The sequence below is a fragment of the Lipotes vexillifer genome, unplaced genomic scaffold (genome assembly GCF_000442215.2).
Source record: "Lipotes vexillifer unplaced genomic scaffold, Lipotes_vexillifer_v1.1 scaffold73, whole genome shotgun sequence".
NCBI classification, from domain to species: Eukaryota; Metazoa; Chordata; class Mammalia; order Artiodactyla; family Lipotidae; genus Lipotes; species Lipotes vexillifer.
This window is the reverse complement of record NW_006772656.1, coordinates 689,679-711,873: the sequence shown is the minus strand read 5'-3', so window position 1 is coordinate 711,873 and position 22,195 is coordinate 689,679. Positions and strand designations below refer to the sequence as shown.

General features: G+C 46.8%; 1 protein-coding gene across 1 annotated transcript in view; it reads right to left on the bottom strand.

Annotated features, from left to right (window-relative positions):
- Window positions 1–4,149: 4,149 nt before the first annotated feature.
- The window catches only part of SUSD5 (sushi domain containing 5), a 42,486-nt gene continuing 24,440 nt past the window's right edge, over window positions 4,150–22,195 (bottom strand). Inside the window, 3 exon segments of the mRNA XM_007447698.1 lie at window positions 4,150–5,134; window positions 5,205–5,514; window positions 17,522–17,710. Coding sequence (XP_007447760.1) covers window positions 4,150–5,134; window positions 5,205–5,514; window positions 17,522–17,710 — 1,484 coding nt within the window.

Sequence of the window (22,195 nt, the reverse complement as noted above, 5' to 3'; positions counted from 1 at the left end):
TTTTTGCGGTACGCCGGCCTCTCACTGTTGTGGCCTCCCCCGTTGCGGAGCACAGGCTCCGGACGCGCAGGCTCAGCAGCCATGGTTCACGGGCCCAGCCGCTCCGCGGCATGTGGGATCTTCCCGGATCGGGGCATGAACCCATGTCCCCTGCATCGGCAGGCGGACTCTCAACCACTGCGCCACCAGGGAAGCCCCTTTTCTTGTTCTTTACTGCTTGCTTTCTCAGTCTGGTGGTGGGGCTGTCTTAACCGGACCCAGTCATTCTAGGATGCGTGTTGTAATGAGCTGTTTTCTCAGGTCTGTGAGGTTTCTGATGTGCATCTAGTGAAGCAGAGCCCTCACCCCAAGGACTGTTGGCTGTCACGCAGAGGGGGAGTCCTTGCTAGCCATGGGCGGGCCCAGAGCCTTCAGGAGATGCAGGCTCATTCCTCTCCCCAGGAAGATTCTCTTTCAGAGAACTGGGATCTCACTAGGAAAACACTGGGAATCCAGGGCTTGCTTTGGATCTGATGAGCTGGTCCCTTGCTGCCAAGGTCTGAGAAGTGATAAAGTATTTACTGTTTAATGAGGACCAAAAGCCTCCAGGTATGACAGCCAATAGCTACTGTGCTCCAGGCCTATCACCCAAGGACCAGCAAGGAGAAAGAAAAGTGTAGAAGGAGGCAGGTGAAAAGAGTGAGGAACCAGCCAGGGCAAAACTAGACCTATGGGCCAGAGAGTTCACACACATCGGCTATTGGAAGAGGTGGTGGAGGACACGGATTCTGTTGATGTCAGCCCAGGAATTCTGGAGGATACAGTGGAAAAGTTTGGACGGAGCAGGATTGGCGGTGTAGGCAGTAAGAGTTTACCCATCAATGGACGTCTTAAGTCCTGATCTCTTGAAGCAAAGCCTTGTGCGAGTGATGGGGTGCTCTTAGGAGAAGGGAAGCAGGAAGGAGATGGAAAGGGTGTGGTCTTGTTGGAGACCAGCCTCAGCATGATCCCATGGGAGCTCTCCCACCCTGAGGCAAGGAGTCCGGCCTTCTGTGTGCTTGTGTCCACAACTAACTGGCTGCATGCAGGCTGCCGCATGGGTGGAGGGGTGTGAGGGGCTAATTCCTGGGTGAGGGAACTCCCATCAGGCTGAGGACAATTCTCTGGGTGAGAAGGGTACGCGTATGCATTTATGAGCATTTTAGCAGCCAACAGGGCAGTAGGAGGGGGGTTCACCTGCCCAGTGAAGGGGATCTGGGTGGGCACCAACAGTGGCCACAACATTGGGTGGCTTGGGAGGGGTCATACCCGGTGTTCGCAGAGGTAAAGAGGGACGTGAGGCAGATGGGACTGGTGCTGATGGTCTCTGAGCTGGGTTACTCCATTCACACCTCCAGATCTGTTGTCCACCTTGCCCTGTGCCCCTAGGTAGACATTGCCAGGGCTCCCTCACCCTCAACTGCTGCTGACCGCAGCTGGGACTTGCTGGCAAGGGACTGCTGGCTGAGAGAAGAGGTCCAGGTCTTTAAAAACCTTGCCTCTCTAGGCCACTGCTGGACAGGGGCTGTATTCTTCTTGAGGCCAGAGCCCTTGTCCCTCGGGGGCTTTTCTGTTGCTGAAGCTCTCATCTGGGCCCCTAACAGCCCTCCACCACACCTTGATGGTTCTCTTAACCCTCCCCAGGCTTTCCTGACCACCTACCCCTAACTCTATTGATTCCTTTGACTGTCCCATCAGTTAGGAGAAGGGAGGCGATTGGTTCTGGTCTCTTAGGCCAGTGCTTCTCAAACTTGACCACACACACCCATCACCTGAGCATCTTGTTAAACACAGAGTCTGAGTCAGCAGGTCTGGGGAGGGGCCTGAGATTCTGCAATTCTAACAAGCTCCTAAGTGGTATCTGTGCTGCTGGCCTGGGAACCACACTTTGAATAGCAAGGCCCTGGGCTTTTTGTTGTAGTGAGAGGCATGGTCTCTGGTTGGGGTGAGGAAGATGGAAGGAGGGAGGAGGGGGAAGGAGCTCTGCAGACTCCCCAGAATCCTGCTGTGGGAGGTCACATGGCTGAGAGTTAGGCTTATAAAGGGTGGTCTTAGATCCAACAAGTATTAAGACATTACTTTCAAGACTACTAGAGAATCCTTTTTAAAAAAACCACTGTGATGTAACGCAGATATAAAATACACTAAATAACTTTGGGGAAATAATTATTTATTTTAAAAATGTCAGAAGCTTTGTGTTTATGGATCCCCATCCCCAAGTTTTTGTGAGCAGTAAACATTTACCAGTCTCAAAACACACATGATGACCTACAATTTAGGCTTACAGTGTTTTTTTTTCGTTTTTTGTTTTTTTTTTTGCGGTACACGGGCCTCTCACTGTTATGGCCTCTCCCGCTGCGGGGCACAGGCTCCGGACGCACAGGCTCAGTGGCCATGGCTCACGGGCCCAGCCACTCCGCGGCATGTGGGATCTTCCCGGACCGGGGCACGAACCCGCGTCCTCTGCATCGGCAGGCAGACTCTCAACCACTGCGTCACCAGGCAAGCCCGGTTTACAGTATTCTTAAGCCTTCCGTTTCTACGTGCATTTTTAGATCCTATAACATTAATTTAGATGACACCAAATCAATAAAAACTTAAAAACTGATGTGTTGGGTTTATTTTGTAGTTCTATCAAATAATACATTTACATGTATTATTTATTTGTAATAAATTTATTAATACATTTGTATTAATATTACCTATTTTTGAGTTGGAAGTGATGTTTCGGCAGACTCAAATGCTATCCAGGGGCACAGCGATGCCTGACCTCTGTGCAAGACAGACCTCAGGTGTTCCTCATCGGTGCCTCCAGAGCCTCAGCTGGCCTCAAAGCTCAAAATTTATGTGCTTGTAAGCCTGTGGTTCAGTCTTGAGCGTGCATCAGAATAACCTGGAGGGCTAGTTAAAGCACAGATAGCTGGGCCCCACGCCCAGGGTCTCCACTTCATCTGGGGTGGAACCAGAGAATTTGCACCTCTAGCAAGTTCCCAGGTGATGTTGATGCCACTGGTCTGAGGAGCATGCTCTGTCATCATAAGCGAGATGTGCTGAGTCACCATAAGATGATCAAGACACCATGAACTGGGTGCTCACCAGCCATGGGGAGTCCATCCTGCACTCAGGCTGTTTCTAGAGGGCTCACAATCGCCACAACAGGGTAAAAAACAGATCGTCACAGATCATTTCATATTCCTTTTCAATTCCTCTGCTTCTCTATCAGGTAGGTACCCATGCTTGATATCCTAGCCCTTGGCCCTCTTGAAACATTTTTTCCCTCCTAGCTCATTCTCTCTTCCTGGAGTTCAGAGAAATGGTTAATCCTGAGAAAGGAAACCGAGGACTGAGTTTTGTTAGTCCTGGCAAAAACTCTAAGACATTCCTAGGCACAGACTGGTCAAGGACAACCAGGCCCCTGCTTCTGAGAGGAAACGGTGCTTACCGGTACAAAACAAATCTTGTTTTTTAAAAAAAACGATGGGCTGTCCCACAGGATAGAGGGAACAGGGTGGATGTGTGTCCCACCACTCCTCCCCTACCCCCCCAACCAAACATCTGTCATCAATTCTTTCCAATTTCAACAAGCAATTTTTTAAAAATCTCAAAGCTTCTAGACTATGTCCTGGTTCTTGGCTCATATGCCCTCAGCAACGTCACAGCATTAAAAAGAAATAACCCATTATTCTTCCATATCCCACTCCCAGCAATTAAATATCTATATCCGAAAAAACACTGCTCTCAAATGCTCTGTACATCACATCTATTTCGAAAATTTCATGTTGCAGTCTCAGTCATTTTCTTTCTTAAAAAAAAGAAAAGACAACTGTATGATGAAGAGGTGAGTTTTGACCTCTCGCTGGAATTAGGAAGCACGGGTCTTGGATTAGTGCAACAGGTTCCAGGGCAGATGGTCAAGGGGATGCTGAGGTGTGTGAAGATGCCACCAAAGCCTCCCTGCCCTGCCAGGTGCCTCCAGAGATGCTTCTCAGCCTAGAAAACAAAGACTTGAGAAAAAGAAGACAAGCCCTACTCCGCTTGTTTCGTGCGCTAGTGAATTGTCAGTGTTTCTCAATGTGATATGTCACAGTTTATCTTCCTCCCAGGGGGCTTCAGGCGAGCCCCCCAAGGTGGCTAGACCTTCTCCATCTCAATCTGCTGGTGGTAGTGACCAACCTGCCGCTGGCCAACATTCAGCTTGTACACGGAGCTCTTGTGCTGGCACCTGCGGTAACCCCACACGGCCCCCATGCCTGCCAGGAACAGCAGCAGGCACAGGACCGTGACAATAGTGGCAATGATGGGGCCTCTGCTGAGGCTGGGACACTTATCCCCTACGCAGGACTCCAAGGTTGGAAGAAGCTCCTCGCTTGCACCTGGGCCGGGGACTTCCTGTCCCAGGAAGTCCTCAGACAGCAGGTATGGAAAGGTACCCTGGACCTCAGGGGCAGTGATTTCCACTGGAGTCCGGGTGGCCGCCATGACAGTTGAGGGAATGAGGTTCGGCGTCTTTTGGATGGCGGTTGTCACCGTCTCCAGGATAGAGCTGGTGAGCTCATAGGGTAGGGTGGACATGGGAGGCTTCTCTGTGGCATATCTCCAAGGAACAGTTGATTGGTCCCTGATCAAGTCACCAGCCCCCTTGCTGGGACTCTCAGTTTCAGACACACTCATGGGTCTGAGAGCCAAAGCTTCTACATCTAGAGTTTGAGTTGGAAGAACCGAACGGTTGTTTGTGTCCTCACTGAGTGTGATGGTGGTACTCCTGGGCTTCTTAACTTCCACAAGAGCAGGCTGATTGGGTGTAACTAGGACGGTTTCTTCCAGCCCTACTGATCGATTGCCCTTGTCCTTCTCTTCCTCCTCTTCTGCCTCTGTCTTCCTCCAAGCCCCATCGGTCACAGGGTAGCCATCTAACCAGGACTCATCGCTGCTGCTCACCATTGGGTCACCTGCCTTGCTGTCATTCCTGCCCACAAATGGCCCCAAGGGACCATCAGTGCTGCTGTAGATGACCTTAGTTTCTGGCTCACCTGGGGCCAATGTGGTGCCACTGTGGTTGTCTCCAGCAGGAAGCTGCTTTTTGGTGTCCTCGTCCATCTCCTTTTCCAACTCAGGCCTGTGGAGGTCTCAGCCCAGCAGGAAGCTGCTTTTTGGTGTCCTCGTCCATCTCCTTTTCCAACTCAGGCCTGTGGAAGGTCTCAGCAGGAAACCAGAACGTGTACTTCTGGTTTTGTCGGGATCCTGGCAGGTCTGTGGGGACACCGCTCCCAGTGCTGGGCAAACCTGTGGTTGGTGCAAAAGCTGTATCCTGGGCTGTGTCTTCTCTCCCCACAGAAATAGAGACCAGATGGTCCTGCTTTGGAGCCTCCTCAGAGGCTTCTCCCTGACCCCTGTCCTCCTCTGCCTCTGTCCGGGAATCCTCCGTGAGCTCTCTGAATGACACAGATCTGTCATCAGGAAAATTATCTTCATAGTCAATATGTACCTCACCCTCATCTGGAAGGAAAGAGGGAAAAGCCTCATTAAGTCCGAGGTCACAGAGCCAGCGTGGAACACAGAAAGGGAAACCAAAAGCATAAGGACCGGAACAAATGAAATAAAACTGTTATTCTCAGATGCTATGACTGTATCACAGGTAAACCCAAAGAACCTATATACGAAGTGTTAAACAAATCAACAGGCAAGTTTATTAAGGAAACTGGGTCTACAGTCAACATAAAACATCAACTGTATCTCTATATACCAGCAATAAACAGAAAACGAAAAATTTAAAAGATACCATTTGCCATAGCATAAAAAAACCCCAGACTCCTAGGAATAAATCTAACAAAAGATGGGTAAGATTTCTACATAGAATGGTACAAAGTATTTCTGAGCAAAATTAAAGAAGACTTAAGTAGTGAAGGGCTATCCTATGTTAGTACAATGGAAGTGTAATTGTTAAGCTGTCAATTCTGCCCAAATTGATCTATGTAGATTGAATACAATCCTAATAAATATCTCAGACATTGACAAGCTGATGCTAAAATTTATGGAAATGCAGAGGACCAAGAATAGACAAGGAAAAAGAAAAGCTGGAGCATGCAAACTACAAGATTTCAAGATTTACTATAAAACTGGAGTACTTTTTAAGACTGTGTGTGGTATTGGCACAAAGACAGACAATCGAATTACATTAACTTTAAGAACTTCTGTTCATCAGAAGCCACCATGAAGAGAGTTAAAATGCAAGCCACAGAGTTGAAGATAATTGCAACACATATAGCCTCCAAAGGGTTCCAGAATTTATAAAGAACTCCTACAAATCAATAATAAATAGGCAGGGACTTCCCTGGTGGCGTAATGGTTAAGAATCTACCTGCCAATTCAGGGGACATGGGTTCGATCCCTGGTCTGGAAAGATCCCACATGCCGTGGAGCAACTAAGCCCGTGAGCCACAGATACTGAGCCCGTGTGCCACAACTACTGAAGTCTGTGTACCTAGAGACCGTGCTCCGCAACAAGAGAAGCCACCTCAATGAGAAGCCTGCGCACTGCAACGAGGAGTAGCCCCTGCTCTCCACAACTAGAAAAAGCCCGCGTGCAGCAACGAAGACCCAAAGCAGCCAAAAATAAATAAATAAGTTTAAAATAAATAAATAAGTAAATAGGCAGACAAACCATAGAAAAGTTGGCAAGATACTTGAATCAGAACATCACAAAAAAGGATATCTAAATAGTCATTTAACACGTGTAAAGAGGCTTAACCTCATTGATAATAGAGAAATGCTAATTACAGCCATAATGAAATGCCATTTACACAGCACCAGAATGGCTAAAATTAAACAGACCGAAAATCCCTAGTGTAAACAAGGATGCGAAGCACAGCAATGCCACTCCTAAGTATGTACCCAACAGTAACGTGTGGACATGGGCACCAAAAGACATGCACGAGTATGTTTATAATAACCAGAAACTAGATACACTTCAAATGGCCATTGACACATACACTGTCATACATTCATACAATGAAAATCTGGACATCAATAAAAATGAACCAACCCCTGCTTCCCACGACATGGAATCTCACAGCCATAAAATTGTGCAAAAGAAGCCGAGCACAAAAGAGCACATTCTTTGGGGGGTACTGGCAGCATTCTACTTCTTGACCTGTGTGGTGGCCAAATTTCTTTATTTTTTGATAATTTATTAATCTGTTCCCTTATGATTTATATGTATGTTTTTTCAAACTTTCTAAAAATTGAATGAAAGATCTTTAAATTCTATAGTGGTTTACAATTTTCAACAGTTTCGCACACGATTCCATATCATCTCACAATAACCCTTTTATTTTTATCTCCTACCCCTATGTTGCCCCTCCCCCTTCCCTCTCCCCACTGGTAACCACTAGTTTATTCTTGATAGCTGTGAGTCGGTTTCTTTTTTGTTTTATTCACTAGTTTGTTTTATTTTTTAGATTCCACATATAAGTGATATCATTGTATGTATGTTTTAATTAAATAAAAAAGTATCTTTTGAAACTCTGATTTGCTCTTTGTAAGACTTCTGAGTTGTGAGATGTGCTGTGAAGTATGCTGAATCCAGCTGAGTGAGAAGGAAGACGGGACCCACAGGCAGGAGCCCCGACTGTAAGGACAGCTTGGTGAGGTAGGAACCATGCTGGTTAGGAAGGTCTCAAGTAGCTGTGTCCTCAGAAGAGAGCAGCCCGCTGAGCTTGCCCCTCTCAATGGTCTTTGAAAGTCACATCCTACTACAAGACACAATTATTTTATTTTTAATTTATTTTTAAATTTTTTGGCTACAATGGGTCTTCGTTGCTGTCCGTGGGCTTTCTCTAGTTGTGGTGAGCAGGGGCTACTCTTCGTTGCGGTGTGTGAGCTTCTCATTGCGGTGGCTTCTCGTTGCAGAGCACGGGCTCTAGAGCGCACGGGCTTCAGTAGTTGCGGCAAAGCTCGGGCTCGGTAGTTGTGGTGCACAGGCTTTGTTGCTCTGTGGCATTTGGGATCTTCCTGGACCAGGGCTCAAACCTGTGTCCCCTGCATTGGCAGGCAGATTCTTAACCACTGCGCCACCAGGGAAGTCCAAGACGAGTATTAAATAGAAAGGTTTCCTATGCTCTTGTGATATGATAACATACATATTTGGTCTTTGGTTCCTGGCACAGAGCTCCTAAAACCCTTGGAATTTCCTGAGTGATAGGGGTGACAGGAATATTTTTTGTTATGCATAACAAGTTATGTTAATGAGGTGACTCTGTGGGTCCCTAGAGAGCTTCAGGTTGGGGGCTGGTTGTCAGAGGAACCAACCACGTGATTAGAGGGTTGGCCTTTTCAGCCCCACCCCCACCTAGGGAGAGGGGCTGGAGATTAAGCTGATCGCCAAGGCCAATGATTTAACCAACCATACCTACATAATGAAACCTCCATAAAAACCCTTAAACTACAGGGTTTCAAGAACTTCCAGGTTGGTGAATGCGTCCAACGTGCTGGGGAGGAATACACCCCAGGTTCACAGGGACAGAAGCTCCTGTCCTCGGGATCTTTCCAGACCTTGTCCTATGTACCTCTTCATCTGGTTATTCAACCTGTATCCTTGTAATATCCTTTATAATAAACTGGTAACTATAAGTAAAGTCCTTTCCTGAGTTCTGTGAGCTGTTCTAGTAAATTGTCAAACCTGTGGAGAGGGTCGTAAAAACCCCCAATTTATAGCCAGCTGGTCACAAGTCCAGGTGATCTGGATTTGTGATTGGCATGTAAAGCAGAGGCAGTCTTGTGGGACTGAGCCAGTAATCCATGGGTTCTGCACTAACTCCAGGTAGGTAATGTTAGAATGGAATTGAACTGTAGGATGCCCAGCTGGTGTCCAGAGATTTGCAACATTGGTTGTTGGTGTGAGGGATCCCCCTCCACTGCCCCCCACCTCACCACATTTGGAGTCAGACGTGTTCTGTGGGTGGAAACAAAGCTCAGGAGTTTCCCCCTACTTCACTCTGCACCTTAAAAAGGGCAAAATGAGGGCTTCCCTGGTGGCGCAGTGGTTGAGAGTCCGCCTGCCGATGCAGGAGACATGGGTTCGTGCCCCGGTCTGGGAAGATCCCACATGCCGCGGAGCGGCTGGGCCCGTGAGCCATGGCCACTGAGCCTGCGCGTCCGGAGCCTGTGCTCTGCAACGGGAGAGGCCACAACAGTGAGAGGCCCACGTACCGCAAAAAAAAAAAAAAAAAAGGGCAAAATGCAAAGATCTCCAGCACCAAGGTCTGGATGGAATGCTGAGGTGTGGTGTGTTCCTGGGCTCTGAAACTGGATTAGTGGTCGTTTGGTTTATTTCTAATAAGTCTCCTTATCTTGCTTATTTAATGACTTGCAGAGTTATAAACACATTTAAAAATCCTTTCTGATCTGCTCCTAAAATTTAAGCCCATTCATTTTACTTTTCATTATTATATTTGTGATCTTTGATGTTACTACTATGACTCGATGAAGGCTACTTTGTAGATACTAAAACCCCCAGCAGGTGGAAGAGGTTAATACATGATGACCAGTCTGTAGCCATGACACAAGCTGCCACAATTCTGAGAACTGGCCTCAAAGAAATGGGAACAAACCGACGCTGGAACTGAAGATTAACTGAACCTAAAACAATCAAGATGATGGTGATCAGACCACCGCCTGACCAATTTCAAGATGACGGTCAGAGCTGACTGTGCTGTTTCTGCATGTAGCCCCCTCCCTCTGCCTATAAAAGCTCTTGCCCACTGATTGTCAGTGTGTGTGTGTGGGAGTCAGCCTCTGGACACGAGTCTGCCCTCCCCTCCAGGTTGCTGGCCTTTGAGATAAAGCAAACTTTCCTTTCCGTCAACCTTGCCTCTTTATTGGCTTTTGAGCAGCGAGCAGCTGGACCCACTTTAGGTAAGTATTTGGCTCCCAACTGAGGCTGGGCTCTCGCGGTATCTGGCTCCCTGGCTCCCAGGTTTTCCCGACCAGAGCCGCCGCCATGAAGACGCGCCGGGATGGCTGCGAGGAGCCAGTTGCTCATGGCTCGCTGGCCCTGAGAGGGGGTTTGGGGGGACGTTCATAGCAGCTGTCGAAACTATTTGTTTCTGGGAGTCTCCCTGTTTCTTCCCAGCTCGGCACTGGCTGCCAGCATACGCTTTCCCTTGGTGGAATGGAAAGATGTCTCTGGAAGGGCTGACGAGCTCCAAGACCGAGGTAAGTTCACTGGTGCGCACCCAGCAAGCTTCTCTTTTGAGCACCAAGTGCTATTTGGGCATTTTGCCAATTGGTTCTGACGTGTGTCTGGGGTTGAGGACCGTCTGTGTTGGGAAGTGTTTGTTTGGGACTCCACATTGGTCATCCTCTCAGAGTATTTGTGACACTTCTGTCTTCTGGTGTGTGGACAAGTCCTCTCTGCTTTTGTATCCCCAGCACTCAGCGTGGTGCTTGGCACATAGTAGACACTCTGGAAATATTTGTTGAATGAATAAACACGTGAATGAAGAGGTGAACAAGTGAGTGATGGAAGCCCGTTTTTTGTTTTTGTTTTTGTTTTTTTGCGGTACGCGGGCCTCTCACTGTTGTCGCCTCTCCCATTGCGGAGCACAGGCTCCGGACGCGCAGGCTCAGCGGCCATGGCTCACGGGCCCAGCCACTCCGCGGCATGTGGGATCTTCCCGGACCGGGGCACGAACCCGTGTCCCCTGCATCGGCAGGCGGACTCTCAACCACTACGCCACCAGGGAAGCCCTGGAAGCCCGTTTTGATCAATCTTGATTCAGTCTGGAAGTCCGTCAGCCAGGGCATTATTTGGTGCATGACAGTAGCAAAGAATGGTAAACAACCTTAGTCCTAGTACTGAGCATAATCAATGTCGGCTAAATTCCTTCTCCCATGTAACCCAGCCCATGAGCTTCAGAAGTCAAAAGGCACCTGGTATATGGGCAGGACGTGAGCCATTTTATCCTCCCCCATACCTTCTTGTGCAGGAAATTCTGGCCTAGCATATAATGTTAGAGCTGGGGATTTGGGATAGGTCAGCCCACTCTTGCCTGGTGGGCCTGCCTTGACCTGGACCCTTATGGCCAGTCTGAGCTGTGTGTGTGTGTGTGTGTGTGTGTGTGTGCGCGCGCGCGCGCGCGTGTGTGCGTGCATGCGTGTGTATGTGTGTGTGTGTGTGTCTGTGTCTGTCTGCTTGTCTGTCTGGAGGTTCTGCCTTCAGAGCTCCCTGAGCCTAGAGCATACCTGGATGGCAGCCCAGGGCCCAGAGCCAAGCTCTTCCTGTCTGCCCAGGTTCTCAGGTCAAGGTCTGGCTCAGAAACAGGCTCTCACTGTGTCACAGTTTCGCCAAAACCTCAAATGAAGACACAGACACCAACTGTTTACAAAGAGTCTACTCATGACAAAATATCCCAAGCCTGTTTTCCCTTCTTGAGTAACAGTAAAGTTTGTTGCTCACTAAATGTCAACCCAAAATTACACTCTGCCTCAAGGTGGGGAACATCAGCCCTTTGCCTGCTGAGGTGTGATTTCTCTCCCCTCCCTCTGCTCCCCTGCGTTTGCGCTCTCCTTAACCAACCCTCCAGCCCTCCCCTCCCCCACGCTCTCCTGAAAGCTGGGCTGGCACAACACTGGGCCTTCTGATTTAGACCAACGGGTCCAGGAAATGTAAACTCCATGGGCTCTCTTGGCAAAAACCAAGTCATTACCTGTGTGTTTAGATTTAATTGTTACTTTAGGAAAACCAAAGACTACACATCAATAGAAATCAGGAGTAAAAAGAAAAGGATCACCCAGGTCGTGCCTTTATCAGGGGCAGAAGTATACAGGCCGGGGCCCAGAACCCTGGGCTCTCCCAGTGCTGCCATTTTTCATGTTGTTGCATTTATGGAAGCCCACACATGCCTTCTTTTTCCCTCTGGTCTTGGCTACACAGCCTTTAAATATAGTAATTTTGAAAAAGACAACCAGACAAGCCAGAAATAACCACTGGTTCAATGAACCTCTGAACAAATATGGCAATATTGACAAATTCTAAATTCAGTCCAGTCTCTGGCTTTTACTCTATGAAGGAAGTCTAGAAGATGGAGAAAAACAGAAATGGAAGTTAATTTAAGAAAACAGGGCTTTAGAAATGAGGGAGAATAGCAAAGGCACTTAGTAAGGGAACAGCTAGTTTACAAAGCAAGCCCTGATGCTTTTTAGAGGCCCCTGGAGAAGCACACAGCCATCATAAAGATGCTGGAATGAGACGTGCCTGGTTTTAATCTTGGCTCTGCTTTTTTTTCTTTTTTTAAAAATAATTCTTTTTTTATTTTTGGCTGCCTTGAGTCTTTGTTGCTGTGCGCGGGCTTTGTCTAGTTGCAGCGAGCGGGGGCTACTCTTTGCTGTGGTGCTCAGGCTTCTCATTGCGGTGGCTTCTCTTGTTGTGGAGCACAGGCTCTAGGCGCACGGGCTTTAGTAGATGTGGCATGCGGGCTCAGTAGTTGTGGCTCGCGGGCTCTAGAGCGCAGGCTCAGTAGTTGTGGTGCACAGGCTTAGTTGCGCTGCGGCATGTGGGATCTTCCTGGATCAGGGCTCGATCCTGTGTCCCCTGCATTGGCAGGCAGATTCTTAACCACTGGACCACCAGGGAAGTCCCTTGGCTTTGCTGCTTTCTGGCTGTCTGATGCAGGAAGTTACTGAACGTCTCTGTCCCTCAGTTTTCCCATCTATCAATTGGAGCTGGCCATTTCTACTTTCAGACTTGTGAAGATGAAATGAGATAAAATGTATAAAACTCCTCTTACAGAAAGGAACAAGAGGAGACTTGGGGAAGATGAAAATGTTCTGTGTTTTGGTTCTGGTGGTGGTTTCATGGGTGTACAGATCTGTGACAACTCAGAGACTTTTATATTTTAAATGGTTACTGTTTATTGTATGCAAATTAAACCTCAGGAAAGTTGTTAAAAAAAACAAAACAAGAACAAAAAACAACTCCCAAAACAGAGGTGACATGGAACAGGTTTGGCATGGTTTATGACAGCTCTTTTCTCAGTGCCCAAATGGGGAATGGGTCTTGTTTCCATAGCTGCAACAGACCAGGGAAGGGAAAAGGAATAGCTGTCCATTTGTTGTTGGACTCAGAGGTGGCAGGGCTGGTAGAGTGAGGTCAAGCTTGGTGTCACTCACTTTCCTGATACTACAGACCAGAAAGCACAAACAGAACCATGGAGCTTGGAGTGGAAAATCTTAAAGGCTTTTCAGAGCCTGTCTTAGCAGATACCCTTTGTCGGGGCAAGTTGTCTTTTTTTTGGCCATACCATGTGGCATGTGGGATGTTAGTTCCCTGACCAGGGATTGAACCTATGGCCTCTGCAGTCGAAGCTCAGAATCTTAACCATTGAACTGCCAGGGAAGTCCCCCGGGCAAGTTTTAAAGGAGGATCAAGGGGCAAATCAGAGAGCAAGGGTCTATGAGTCTCTCCCTTCCTGGGGTAATTGCAGACCAGGGTAGAGGCCATAGGACCACTGGGTGCTGAGTCAGGAGAGGGCAGAGCTGTTGAAGGCAGTGAGCACCCAGGACAGCAAGTAGGGGAATGGTCAGTGTGCCCAGGGAAGCACGTGTGGCACCATGGTCCCATGGCCAGGGGTGGCCACTCAGAGTGCTGGGAGGTCAGAGACTATCTAGGGTACAAGTGGCCAGAGATGGATATGGCCTTGAAGATATGGGACTTGGTATAATAAGAAGCCCAAAGAAAACCAAATATAGCATGGAAATCTGCGCACATGCGTAAGGAGCAAAGCACCAGGACTTTTCTATAATTAGGGCAACAACCAACCGTAGTTGGATACCAAGAACATTAGAGAGGTATGGCAAACATTTCGTGCTGCCCAACTGGGAATGGAAACCAACTGTGGATTCGGGTAGGAGAATGGAAAACAAAATGGCCAGACCCAGACCTGGACTCTAGGAACTAAAGCTAGAGAAATGCCAACACGCAGAGGGGAGAAAATGGCAGTTTAAGAAGTCCCCACCCATTCAGGTTGATGGTCAAGGCTAAAGTCCCTGTGCTAAGTGAGAGATTTCACCAGCACCACTTGAGGCTGGACCATAAGGTCGAGGTGAACATACAACCTGGGTGGGCAGTGTGTGCCTGAGGCACCCTCCTGCACTGGCCACTCACTGACCACCCAGGTGGGCGTGCCCCTGTGCATTCATGCCCACTCACCATTCAAAGTTTAAATTTCATCATGCTCATTCAGGCAGTCCCCACTTTACTAATTTTTCTTTAAACCACTGCTCTCCGGAACTGATGCTTTAATAAGCAACTAAGCTCTCCACTGTAGTGGATGCTGTCAGTGCTCATGTCCCCTTTCCCAGACCAGTGCACCCATCCCCCAGCTGCTGTGAGCGACGGCAGCTGAGGGTTCACAGCTGCCACTCCTCTGGAGGACTGCCCTTGGAGGAATGGGAGCCTCAGTTAGGGCGGTTGCAACCCGCCTTGCCCTCCATGCACAGCAGCCTGTAGCCAACGACAGACTAATATGGAGGAACTCAGGCCGGTCCCCTTGCTTCCAAGTGGGACCAACCCTGTGGTGCAATTCATGCTCCCCAGCTCCCCAAGGAATTGGGCAAAGCAAGGATCCAGCTGAGGCCACATCCTTAACTCCTCCCTCTCACCTTCCCTGCCTCCCTTATTCCCTTTCTCCCCCAACAAGCCATGGACATCTGAACAGGCTCTGCTTTTAGAGAATCTAAGCCAAGTCATCTAGCCAGTCTTCAAGATGCCCAAACAGTGACAAATTTGAGTGAAACAGTCTTCCTAGTAGCCCTGAGCTCCTAAGCTCCAGGTCATTCCTGTGCTTGCTGCAGTTCCGCCCAGGTGCATCCCACTCCCCAGCTACACACTGAAAACACGAGGCTACCAGAACCTTCGTAGGCTGTGAAACCAGTGCACAGCTTTTAGCTTCCATTGACTGCAGCCTTTGAGCACTTTTCCCACCTGGGCACACACACTTCCTTTAAAATTTCACCTGGGACACCTCGTTTTCCAGCTTTCCCTTTTACCTCACCATCTACTGCTTCTCTGTCTCTCCTAAGGTATTCAGTTTACTAGTTTCCTTTAGGGTTGGGACAGTTTTGCTCAACGTTGATTACACAGTACCTGGGACCCTGCCAGATGAAGGGAGGGGGACAGAGTGAATGAATGAATGGCCAATAGGCCGTAGAAGGAATGTTGTTGTCCAAACCAAGATGGGTCCAACTCCAAAACCCTTGTTCGGCCCACCCTCTCAAGATGACTTTTCTCCAACTGAAGCAATTCCTTAATCAAAACAAGTTGGTGTTCACTGGAAAAATACATGTAAGGTGGAGTCAAACACCTGGTGACAATATTCTTGTAACACACACACACACACACTTATAATAACACAGATATACTTCAAATGTTAAATCTACAGAGTAATGAAAACTATAACGGTCTGTATATTCAGCTAAGTGTAGAAAACCAGAATTTCTGCCCAGCAGCTGAAAGCTCCAACGACTCTGCTTTGCGGTGAGAAAATAAACACCATTTCAGACACACAAAACCTTCATTTAGTTCTCATTCTACTGGGGCCAGTAAACAAACCCTTTGAGTGGTGGACGTGCCTCGTGGGATGGTGCAGCCTCGGTGCCTCGCCAGAAACACAGCCAGCCCACTGACGCCTCAGGGTGAGCCTGGGTCTGCTTTGAGGCGACACATGCAACAAGCAGGAAGTCAGGTCTTATGCCTCTTTTCTCAGACAGGTGAATCCATCGGAACTGGCAGGAGCTCCTGCCTGCCACAAAGTGGCAACAACAGAGGAAAGTTCTAGAAAATGGCTCAAATTGTGTTTCAGGGACTTGTCCCACTCTGTAACTTTGTTATTAGTATGTGACAAGCAAGTAGGAAGTTTTTAGAAGCTTTTGTAACAATTTGACAGGGGAATTTTATGTCTATTTAAGGAAAATTTTTATTTATATATAGAATATCTTTCCTTTAGTTTTATGCTAACTCATTTTTTTTGTTTGTTTTGTTTTGTTTTTGTGATACGCGGGCCTCTCACTGTTGTGGCCTCTCCCATTGCGGAGCACAGGCTCTGGACACGCAGGCTCAGCGGCCATGGCTCACGGGCCCAGCTGCTCTGTGGCACGTGGGATCTTCTCAGACCGGGGCACGAACCCATGTCCCCTGCATCGGCAGGCGGACTCTCAACCACTGCGCCACCAGGGAAGCCCGCTAACTCATTTTTATTGCATTTTTACTAACGTTTCAGTCTATCAATAACAAGAAAACAAATTTTTAATTGTGCACAGAGAGTTTGAGACAACAGAATCTCACTATTCATCAAAAAACACTCCAAGAGGAAAAAATAAGCCACAGAATGAGAGAGAAAATTTCAACACATTAAGAAAGTTTTCGTAAAAAAGAAATCGAACATTAACGTAAATAATCAAATCAATTAGAGAAATGGGCAAAAATCTCGGACAGACACTTGCTGAGTAAATGCTGATAGTGTCTGATTAGATAAGTGCTTGGGTAGAGACATGGGTTTTACGGGTCACCATGGAGTAGTCACCAGATTGGTGAAAAGGTAAAAAGTCTCACAATCCTGAAGGTTGGTGAGGATGCTGGAACAGAGCTCTTATACACAGCTGGTGGGAGAGTAAACTGGTCAAAACACTTTAGAAAACTCTCTGGCAGCATCCACGTAAGCTGGACACACACCTACCCCGTGGGCAGCAACTCCACTGCCAGGAACCAAAAGAAATGTGTTCACATGTGAAACGAATGATGTGGAGAACGATCACCGCAGCGTAAATTTTTGACAGTCACAACATGAGAACAAGCCAAATGACCACCAGCAGAAATAATGGGTGGTGTATTCACACTATAGATAGTAAACGGCAATGAACACAAAAAACCACAGCTCAGGCAACAACATGGATGAAGCTCACAGACAAGACAGCACCCTAGTCTCATCATGGTTCTCCCATAGGATCTGCCGGACATTCTGGGGACCAACTGTCCTATAAATTCAGTAACATTGTGGTGCTGGAGTCATCCCCCTCTATAGCACCAACCTCCACTTGGTACCCAGAGATCATGGGGGATCAGGAAGGTGGGCCCTGAAGGAGTCTTGGGGAGAAAGGAACCCTGTGAGGTCAGGGAACAATTCAGGGTCTGGCATGAGGTCCATGGTGTAGGAGTCATAGGAGAGAGTGATTTCTGCCATTGGGAGAATTCCCAAGGTGGCTGGGCAGGGGTGGGATGCAGAAGCCTCGCCCCCAGGCATACGATGATGATGGAATGGGGACATCTGGGGGAATCAGATCAAGTTTCGGGAGCTAAATGCCCACCAGGAGTCTTTTTAACCTCAGCTATAATTTTATTCAGACTCACGGGGCAGCCCAGGGAGTACAGCAAGACAGCAGGGCAGTAGCAGAAAATTCCCATCAGGAGGAGCAGTCCATACAGCTGTCCTGGAGTTATTTTCCTGCTTACCTTTCCCGCAGGCCTGGACCAGGCCATACCACTCCCCGCAGCTGTTGCACAGCAAGGTGAAGGCTGTTTCGCGCCGGCCCGTCACGTGGCCGGGGGCACAAAGGTACAGCAGCTCATCCCCCATCTCCAAGCCCGTGTGGCCCTGCAGGATGGTGTGTGGGAAGGAAGGTGGGTCTCCACACGGCTTCTCTGAGGACAAGGAATCACAATAAGTTTTCCCAAACTCTGCAGAACTTTTTCAGCCTGGGAGGAAAAAAAAAACTTAAAAAATAACCCCTTGAGACTTCCCTGGTTAAGTGGTTAAGAATACGCCTTCCAATGCAGGGGACATGGGTTCGATCCCTGGTCGGGGAGCTAACATCACACATGTTTTGGGGCAACTAAGCCCATGCGCTCTAGAGCCCACGCACCGCAAAGATCCTGCATGCTGCAACTAAGACCGGATGCAGCCAAATAAATAAATACTGAAAAAAGAGAAGCCAGTAGAGGAAGTAAAATGGAATAATATAAAATATTGGATTAATCCAAAAGGAACAGAACAATAGAAGAGGAAAAACAAAAAGCAACCCCCTCTCCCCCATGGGTGTTGCCTGTACCTTAAACTGAGATCTCCTTCACCCTGGCATCCCCAGGACCTGGCAGAATGCCTGGCGCAGATGAAGCACTCAAAAAATACTTGTTGAATGAATAAATGTGCTACAAATTGCTACAACTTTGTGTTTTTATTTTTTATTTTTTTAAAAAAGATTTATTTATTTATTTAGCTGCATCGGTCTTTGTTGCAGCGCTCGGGTTTCTCTCTAGTGGCGTGTGGGCTCCAGAGCGTGTGGGCTCAGTAGTTGCGGCACACAGGCGCTCTAGCTGTGGCCCACAGGCTTAGTTGCCCTGCGGCATGTGGGATCTTATCCCCGACCAAATACTTGTTGAATGAATAAATGTGCTACAAATTGCTACAACTTTGTGTTTTTATTTTTTATTTTTTTAAAAAAGATTTATTTATTTATTTAGCTGCATCGGTCTTTGTTGCAGCGCTCGGGTTTCTCTCTAGTGGCGTGTGGGCTCCAGAGCGTGTGGGCTCAGTAGTTGCGGCACACAGGCGCTCTAGCTGTGGCCCACAGGCTTAGTTGCCCTGCGGCATGTGGGATCTTAGTTCCCCGACCAGGGATCGAACCCACGTCCCCTGCATTGGAAGATGGATTCTTAACCACTGGACCACCAGGAGAGTCCCACAACTTTGTATTTTTAAATTGCCAGGCAATACTATCCTCTAATGTCTCCTTGAAAGGCGGACCCAGAGACACTGCCCAGCGGCAAGTGGTACTCTTTGTCAAATGCTGAAATATTACCGACTGTAGAGTAGAGGATGCCTCTCCCCTCCCCCAACCTCGACCCTGATGGTAACACTGTTACCGGTTTGGTATTTACAAATAAATGCTGATGGAGATGCACATAGGTATACTATATATGTAGCTGTGTGTGTGTGTGTTTATTATTTTTTATTGGAGTAGAGTTGCTTTACAATGATGTGTTAGTTTCTTGCTGTACAGAAGAGTGAATCGGTCATACATATACATATATCCACTCTTTTTTAGATTTCTTTCCCATTTAGGTCACCACAGATCATTCAGTAGAGTTCCCTGTGCTTACAGTAGGTTCTCATTAGTTATCTATTTTATACATAGTAGTGTATATATGTCAATCCCAATATCCCAACTTATCGCACCCTCTTCTCCCCCCCTTGGTAACGGTAAGTTTGTTCTCTACATCTGTGACTCTGTTTTTGCTTTGCAAATAAGTTCATCTCTACCATTTCTCTAGATTCCACATATAAGCGATAGTATATGATATTGTGTGTGTGTGTTAACATAAAGAGGATTACATCATATTTATTACTGAGTACCTGCTTTTTAAAATAATGAACTAATTTTTGGAGCAGGTTTAGGTTCACAGCAGAATTGAGTGGAAGGTACAGAGATTTCCCATGTTCCCTCCCGTCTCTACCCAGGTACAGCCTTCTCACTGTCCTCTACCACAGTGGTACATTTGTTACAATCCATGAGCCTACATTGACATGTCATTATCTCTCAAAGGCCACAGTTTACATTTGGGTTCACTCTTCATGTTCTACAGTCTATGGGTTTTGATTGTATAAACCCAATCTATGGGTTTTGAATATATAATTACATACATCTGCCATTGTAGTATCATACAAAATAGTTTCACTGCCCTAAAAATCCTTTGTGCTACACTTATCCATTCCTCCTAACTCCTGGCAACCATTAATCCTTTTACTGTCTCCATAGTTTTGCTTTTTATAGAATGTCTTATAGTTGGAATACAGTACGTAGCCTTCTCAGACTGGCTTCTTTCACTTAGTAATAAGCATTTGTTTCCATGGCTTGATAGCTCATTTCTTTTTAGCACTGAATAATATTCTATTGTCTGGAAGTGCTACAGTTTATTTATCCATTCACCTACTGAAAGACATCATGGTTGCTTCCAAGTTTTGGCAATTAGGAAAATAAGCTGCTAGTAAACATTCATGTACAGGTTTTTGTGTGAACTTAAGTTTTCAGCTAATTTGGGTAAATATCAAGAACTGTGATTGCTGGATTGCATGGTAAAAGTATGTTTAGTTTGGTAAGAAACTGCCAAACTGCCAAACTGTCTTCCAAAGTGGCTGTACCATTTTGCACTCCCACCAGCAATGAATGAGAGTTCTTGCTGTTCCACATCCTTGTCAGCATTTGGTGTCATCAGTGTTCTGGATTTTGGCCATTCTACTAGATGTGTAGTGGTAAATCATTGTTTTTTGGGTTTTTTTGTTTTAAATTAATTAATTTATTTGGCTGTGTTGGGTCTTTGTTGCTGCACGTGGGTTTTCTCTAGTTGTGGCGAGCAGAAGTTACTCTTCGTTGTGGTGCACGGGCTTTTCATTACAGTGGTTTCTCTTGTGTGGGCTTCAGTAGTTGTGGCTTGCGGGCTCTAGAGCGTAGGATCAGTAGCTGTGGCGCACGGGCTTAGTTGTTCTGCAGCATGTGGGATCTTCCTGGACCAGGGCTCGAATCCATGTCCCTGGCATTGGCAGGCAGATTCTTAACCACTGCACCACCCGGGAAGTCCCTCATTGTTGTTTTAATTTGCATTTTCCTGATGACATATGATGTGGAGCATTTTTCCGTATGCTTACTTGCCATCTGTGTATCTTCTATGGTGAGGTGTCTGTTCAGGTCTTTTGCCTATTTTTAAATTGAGCTGTTCATTTTCTTAATGTTGAATTTCAAGAGTTCTTTGTATATTTCGAATAATAGTCCTTTAGTAGATATGTCTTTTGCAGATATTTTCGCCAGTCCGGGGCTTGCCTTTTCATTCTCTTGACACTGTCTTTTGCAGAGCAGAAGTTTTCAATCTTAAGTAAGTCCAGCTTAACAATTACTTCTTTCATGTATTGTGCCTTTGGTGTTGTATCAAGAAAGTCATCACCATAAACAAGGTCATCTAGGTTTTCACCTGTATTATCTTCTAGGGTTTTTGTAGTTTTGCATTTTACATTTAGGTCTGTGATCCATTTTGAGTTAAATTTTGTGAGGGGTGTAAGGGCTGTGTCTAGATTCTTTTCTTTTGCATGTGGATGTTCAGTTGTCCCAGCACCTATATTAAAAAGACTGTTTTTGCTCCATTGTATTGCTTTTGCTCCCTTGTCAAAGATCAGTTAACTATATTTATGTGGGTCTATTTCTGGGCTCTCTACTCGATTCCATTGATATTTGTCTGTTCTTTCACCACACTGTATTGATTTCTGCATCTTTATGTCTTTTAAAATTCAATTTAAAAAAGATTTTATTTTATATTGGAGCATAGTTGATTAACAATGTTGTGTTAGTTTCAGGTGTACAGCAAAGTGATTCAGTTATACATGTACATGTATCTATTCCTTTCCAGATTTTTTTCCCATTTAGGTTATTACAGATTATTGAGCAGAGTTCCCTGTGCTACACACTAGGTCCTTGTTGGTTATCTAATTTAAATATGTGTACGTGTCGATCCCAGACTCCCAATCTATCCCTCCCTCTAGGTAAGTCTTGAAGTTGAGTCATGTCAGTCCTCCAACTTTGTTCTTCTTGAATTATGAGTTAGCTATTCTGGGTCTTTGTCTCTCCATATAAACTATAGGATTAGTTTGTTCATATCCACAAAGTAACTTGCTGGAATTATGACTGAGATTGCATTGAATCTATAGATCAAGTTGGGAATAACTGCAGTGGGATTATCTGGGCTGCTCTCTGTAGCCTCCTCAGACCTGCCCAGCAGCCACTTGAGCCCCCAGGGATGTTCCAAACCCAACTCATTCTCTGAAGCACTAGGACAAGGGCTCACCCAGAGCTAGTCTCCCCAGAACCACTGGGATCTCAGATTTGTAGCCCGTGCTCCAGCTGTTTTCTCTGCAGTGTCCTCTTCTCCTTTCCCTAACAATTATCCCCACAGAACAAAATCCTTCAAATTCCACCTCAGCTGCCACTGCCTCCGGAAGTCTCCCTAATTACCTTCCTCCTCTGTGCCATGGAAACTCACTCATCTCTTACTTGTCCTTATACACCGTCAACTCCTTGAGGGTGGAGAGGAGTCCTCTCTCTCTCTCTCTCTCTCTCTCTCTCTCTCTCTCTCTCTCTCTCT